This window comes from Salvelinus alpinus, chromosome 6 (genome assembly GCF_045679555.1).
Source record: "Salvelinus alpinus chromosome 6, SLU_Salpinus.1, whole genome shotgun sequence".
Lineage (NCBI taxonomy): Eukaryota > Metazoa > Chordata > Actinopteri > Salmoniformes > Salmonidae > Salvelinus > Salvelinus alpinus.
This window is the reverse complement of record NC_092091.1, coordinates 55567430-55573827: the sequence shown is the minus strand read 5'-3', so window position 1 is coordinate 55573827 and position 6398 is coordinate 55567430. Positions and strand designations below refer to the sequence as shown.

The 6398-nt window shown below is 44.0% G+C and overlaps 1 protein-coding gene across 1 annotated transcript in view; it reads right to left on the bottom strand.

Annotated features, from left to right (window-relative positions):
• Positions 1–266: 266 nt before the first annotated feature.
• LOC139578952 (RING finger protein 24-like) overlaps positions 267–6398 on the bottom strand; it is a 30149-nt gene continuing 24017 nt past the window's right edge. Inside the window, exon 6 of the mRNA XM_071407108.1 lies at positions 267–6168. Within this exon, the coding sequence (XP_071263209.1) occupies positions 6018–6168 (151 nt within the window). The 3' untranslated portion in view covers positions 267–6017. The remainder of the gene's footprint in view (positions 6169–6398) is intronic.

Genomic DNA, 6398 nt, shown 5'->3' with positions numbered 1-6398 from the left:
GATGCAGTGTGCGAGCCAAGAGTCTTGATCAGCCACTTGAATACATTTCCAACATTGGTATTATGTCATACCAGAGCCCAATACTACAAATCAAGTTTGAGGCATCTTTGGTCAACTGAGTTCAACTCGGGATAACCGGTACCATGGAAGAGGCTCACCTTTTAGCCAGGTAAATTTCTATGGCAATGAATCCTTCCGAACTAACTCCATTTATGCTGCTACAACCATGTAAAGGAACTTTACTAATAAAGCATAGCAGGCAGTCATTATTTCCAAAACGTGGTAATTTTATTTACAGTTCAAGTCAGTCACATGCAACAATTTTTTTTAAATGAATAAAACAGAATTAGCAAAAGAAATGCATTCATAATTTTTTTCCCTCCAAAATGGCCATTAAATATACAAAAATAGAGCTTACAAATACTGTACAGCAAATTTCTCCAAAAATATTCTGCTGCAGAATTCTTAATTTTATAAACAATGTTATATTTCTCAGGGTAGGATGGGTAGACCCATGGGGGGGTAGGTTCACCAATCAAGGGAAGAAAGTGTGGGCTAGTGGATGAAGCGGGAGGTTGGGGTAAGATGGGTGGGAGAGGTTATCACAGGGTGGGGTAGGTTGACCCATTGAAGAATGTGGTGGCTATTGGACATAGTGGAAGGTTGGGATAAAGTGGGTTAGGGGTGAGACGGGGGATGTACTTGAGGAAGGGAGAGAAGGGGGATGTACTTAAGGGAGAGAAGGGGGAGGGGGGGGCACTACAAGAGCTATACATTGAATAAATAGACACCATACACAACATTGAGAGTTTTCAGTGAGGCAGTGACACGTGTTATTGAGACCCAAGTGACCAATTACACAGCGTTGACCTTGAGGTCTGGCACACAAAATGGCTGCCAACAGCCAGGTATACCAAAGATGTTTTTTTTTTATTATTATTATTTATTTTTTTAAATGGTTCACTCAGGCCGTTTACCATTAAAAAAGTTCTACTTAAGGGAGTGGCTCTACTATAGACACCAATGTGATCGCAGCTTGGTCTGGTCTACTTAGTTCATTGGCTTCCATTGAAACACAAATTAAGGAGTGGGATGTCCCACTTTCTCCGTCTCTGGGTATACTTTCTGAGATAAAAGCACCTTATAGAAAGGATACGCGATAAGGGGCCCGTTATTACGCATTTTGGTTGCTGTCGTGACAAAGAGCCTCACTCTCCTCTCAGTAATTCATGATATTGAAGCAAGTACATCATAGTCCTTCAATATTTACAGCCCAATAGCCTGGCGTTCTCTGGAACAGTGCTGACATCAGTGGAGGTTACGGTGGGGCGAGTCATCACTAAATTCATCAACCGTCCACACTCGCAATGTTTTTCAAATAGATTTGGCCTGGTACCTTAGTAGACGATAGGTGATTATTCACTATGAATATACACATGATTCCTTCCACTCGCAGAAGGGCCTCTAACTGCCTGCTGTTATGGCACTTGACCGTGGCTACATGCTTTCCAGGACTCGGAGAGAACCTAGAACCATGTAGTCTGGTCCGAGAAGCGTGGGGGAAGGATTAGGGAGTTACACAGGAAGAAATTATGGGGTGTAATAGATCTCTTCTGACCTTCAACTCTCATTTGAAAGAAAGCATTACAAAATGTCTGGAATTGTTGCAATTCTCAGATGGGCAAATGGCAGTTATAAGTGCTCAGATGCAGTGTTTTCGATGGAAGAATTATCCTCAACTGTTCGTTGTGTTGGATTCTGGGTTAAACTTGGAACATTGCTATCCTAGAGACTGGGTTTTACATCAGAAGTGAAGGAGCCAGGTGGCTTTGGAATGTGCTGGGTGGATGGGAGGAAGTCACAGGTGAAGATCTTTGGATTTAGACATCAAGGGGGTTGAGGTCAGGTCAGATCCTCTTAAGGGAGAAATTATGGTTTATTACCCTATCACTTCGTCTTCCTGTCGAACCATAAAAGATGTAAGGATTGGAGAGAAGGAGTGCCTAAATTCGAGTATATATACTTGTGTTGGTGGAAGCATGTATTTGTCTGAACACAGCTGTATTGATCCTCTGGGAAGAATAAACTTGGTTAAGCTTTCATAATGTCAGTTTTTTTTACTCAGAATTAAAACCTAACAGGTGCACAATGCACACCCCCTCACAGTAAAAAGTGTTTATGCAGTATGTCTTCCTACCAACACTACTACTCTCTATGTACAATTACAAAATGGTGAAATCGGTTGCATGTGCAAGCCGCCATTTCATCGGATGCTTTCACATTATCGGTCTCCTCCCCACCCAGTCCTATCGTTAAAACTCCCTCTAAACCGTCAATTCAGAGACAACCACACATAGCAGAGGATGAAGCGTCAAGACTTGCTGTGTTCTTGTTGGCTATCTGTTACAATATAGGAGTCTTAAGGGAATAAGAAAGTGGTGGGGCTAGTTGTCAAAAAATAAACTTCGGACCAGTCAAACTTTGGAGTTCTGAGATTAATATCAGAGTTGAAGTCTCTTTGTACAAAGAGGTGAGTTATATACAGAAAGGGTGACACCTCCATTGGTTCCTGTGTAGCTAATTTTTGTGTGTAGCCACAAAGAAGAACCAAGAAGAGGCAAACGGGTACCGAAGCGACCCGCACATACAAGCAACGCCGGGCGCCTTCAATAAAAAGGTTATGGTTTTTTTCATTCCACATTCAACCACAGACTGGTGTCTCATCAAACAAATAGCCAAAATGAACACACATTGTAAATAAAGTTTAAAGTTTAAAATTTTTTTACCATAGTCACAATTGTCATCCTTCTCCCTCAAATACAATAGATATTATTGGGCGGGGGCGGGAAGGAGACATTGTTTCTGATATTGGCAAGAAATAATGTCCCACTATTCTTTTCACCTACTAGCTACAGTAGGCTAACATTCCCCTCTGTTGTTGTACGAAGGTAAAGCCAGTGGACACAGTACATTTCGTTAACGACTTGGTGTTCTTAACACCTAGAATTCTAAGAATACCATTCTATTTTTAGGAGACACAAGCGCAGTGGTTCTAGAGCTGGGCCTGATGCTCAGCACTGAAACAGCCAGGTTCCTGAAAAGGTACAAACACTTAAGAGGGAAGAACCGAATCGACCCTGTTAGAACAGCCCAGGCTTTCTTATAAATAAAGTTGCGTTTAACGCCATTATTATGACCAATCACCTAGATCTAGTCTGTGACCTTTGCCACAAGCTGACCCCTGACCTATGGGACTGTTCCAAACTATCACACAGCACTTTTACTTCAGTGATGCCACAAAGCACGAGGGTAGAGGGGTTAGTGTGTGCATATATATATATATATATTAGGGGAACAAAACACCAGTGTGGAGAGAGCGATTGGGGAAAGCGCTAGAATGAGCCTGCTGTTCTCTCCGACTGCTAACCAGGGCCTATACCAGCTCAATGACATCTACTGGGAACGTACGTATGTGTGTTGACCGATATGCTGAGTGCTGCCAGAATTTGAACTAGATAATTAGCCTATATCCCCCATAGCCTAATTAGCTCAACGCTAAGCTAAAGCTAAATAGCTACTAATCCCAGAAGCAGCAGCTTTGAGTCGTTGACTGAATTGAGAAGGAAGTGAAAGCGCGGGTGGTCCTGCTCGTTCAGTGCTGAGTAAAAGACCATGCGTTTTTCTGCCATATGTAATGCTACATCAGTAACGGCTCGCAAACAAGAGACAAGGTTTGTTGCTTAGTTTGCGTAGCGTCACAACTTGATCGATTTCACCAAGCCTTTCACGCGCCAAGGCAGTGCTGTGTCACCCTGTAGCGTTCACTACCATCATTGTTTGGATAAAAACAAAATGGAAATAAAATGAATTGAGCAAATTTGTCTGGTTTTATACATTTATGTATAGCAGTCAAAATGCAACAATGCCTTAGTTCCGGGTTTCTTAAACGACTGTATGGGTTGGGGCCCTGGGCAGGTCAGAGGTGGGTTGTGGGAAAACATCTATAATCACGCACTATTTATTCTTCATTTGGGTTGTTGGAGGACCTTTTGGGTCAGGGGAGGACGGTCAATTTCTACATTTGGTTCTCGAGCTGGAAAAGTTTAAGAACCACTGCCTCAGTGGACCAGTGTTTGTTCTAGGTTTCGTAAAGATTAGCGTATAGAATATATGATTCTAGACATGATCACATCGGAGACAATATGGAATATAATCATCTTGTTTACTATGTAGTGTGTAGATTGGGCTAGTTGTTTTAGACTTCAATCAGGCTAAACCTCATTCAAACTCAAACCTGAGGACTGCAAGAGAGGGATGTATTTTTAACTGTAATAAAACCAAAAGAGGAATCTTCCAGCTATGCGTTTTCATAGCGCTCCGTTGCCACAAGCTGAATGAGTAATGCTTTGGGAGCACTGTGGGCTCGGGAGGGGCTCAGTCTTCTCTTATGTAACAGTAACGGAGGCATCGGATTGGATGTTGGCTCTAGGGGTGCCATGGGCTCTGGGTGTTGGGTTTCTCTTACTTCCTGATCGCCAGTCCACAGGAAGTGACAGAGGCCAGGACCCCTCCACAGTTTGTGTCGGGTCTGTGTGTGTGTGTGGGGGACACACACAGGGGGCTCTATGTTTACACTAGAGAATACTACTATTTTCATTTGATTCGACCCTCATAAAACCTCATAGTGAAAAATCTTTCAATGAGAATACGAACTCGGCATTGTTGCGTTTTAACAATTAGTTCACATTTCCCCCCCCCCAACAGAATAGTAACTATTGGCTTTTTCTGAAATTACAGATGCAGACCGTGACAGTGGCCACATTGCCTGTGTGTGTGTTACAAAAAGGCTGTGTCCCAAATGGCACCCTATTCCCTAAATAGTGCACTTTTTAGAGAATAGGGTGCCATTTGGGAACGCTGACACGGAGGTGTGCAGTGAGTAACAAACTGTACAACCTTCATATGCAAGGGGGGACGCAGAGTCCGATGCACACCGCTGAATCACATTCGGGTCACAACTCCACATTCACACCCATCCTCTCTTAATTCACATTAAGTTGTTTAGACACCAAGTACTGAGGTTGGGGTGATCCTCCCTCCCACTTTTGTATGTGTGAGAGAGAGGGTGGATCAGGCCACAGATTCTGCGGTTCCTTGAGCTTCCCACGAGTATCGTGATGTTATTTCATTTGGAGGCTACTGTCCCTTTAAGATATTATGCTCCCCCCCCCCAAAAAAAAGTATCCACTCACCTAAAAAATTTACTCGCGTGGCTCTGTATCTACACACAAAAAAAGTTCATCGAAATAATAAAATATAAAATATAACCTTGTTGCTACTACAACCTCCTCACAAGCGTTCAATTTTTAAAGTGCTTGTAGAAAAACAAAAAAATACTAAGGTTTAGTTGTTAAAAAGAAAACTAAACGATGACGCCATTTTCATTTCAACGTGTTGTAGTTGTTGGTTTTCGTGCCTCTTGCTCGTCACGCGCTGGTGTCCCCAGAAAAGTGCTTTGGTTGTGAAACGGTCAGAATAGTGACCACGGCTGTGTCCAAAAAAAAAAAAAAAAAAAAAGATGGTCAGTAAAGAACCGTTATTATAAAAAACCCTTATGGGAATCCACCGAGGCAGAGAGATGAGAGGAGACGCAGCAGATTCACTTCCTCGTCACCGTGAGTCTCTGTCCGCATCGGAAAACTGTTGTGTTTCTCCATTGTCTGCCCTGTCTTTTTAATCACATATAAACGCCTCGATCACACCTGCAGCGGCATGGCGCAAAATGGTACGCGGCATCATCTGGATATGTGTGGAACAAAAGTTCAACATTCACCTTCTTCTACCATTTCCGTCAAGCTGTCTACGCAAAGAATTTGATGCATACGTCCGATGATGCGAGGCAAACACAGCGTTCCATTGGAAATTAATGTACTTCTGGTGTACCAAAAATGCAATGACGCTGCCGGTGTGATCGAGGTATATGTGTACAGGTGTGTGTGTGCGCACTGCAGTCTGCGCTACACCAGGTTTTCCATGCCTGGCAGGGGCTGCTGTATGGGCACGGTGACGGTAACGTCGATGGTGTTGCCCGCCTGCTGGGCAAGCTGCAGGACGGGCATGTTGCACAGCGGGCACACCTTCCTCACCTCCAGCCACTTAATGAGGCACCTGGTAGAGCGAGAGAGACAGAGGGAGAAGGACAGGGAGAGAGCGAGGGAGAAGGACAGGGAGAGAGCGAGGGAGAAGGACAGGGAGAGAGCGAGGGAGAAGGACAGGGAGAGAGCGAGGGAGAAGGACAGGGAGAGAGCGAGGGAGAAGGACAGGGAGAGAGCGAGGGAGAAGGACAGGGAGAGAGCGAGGGAGAAGGACAGGGAGAGAGCGAGGGAGAAGGACAGGGA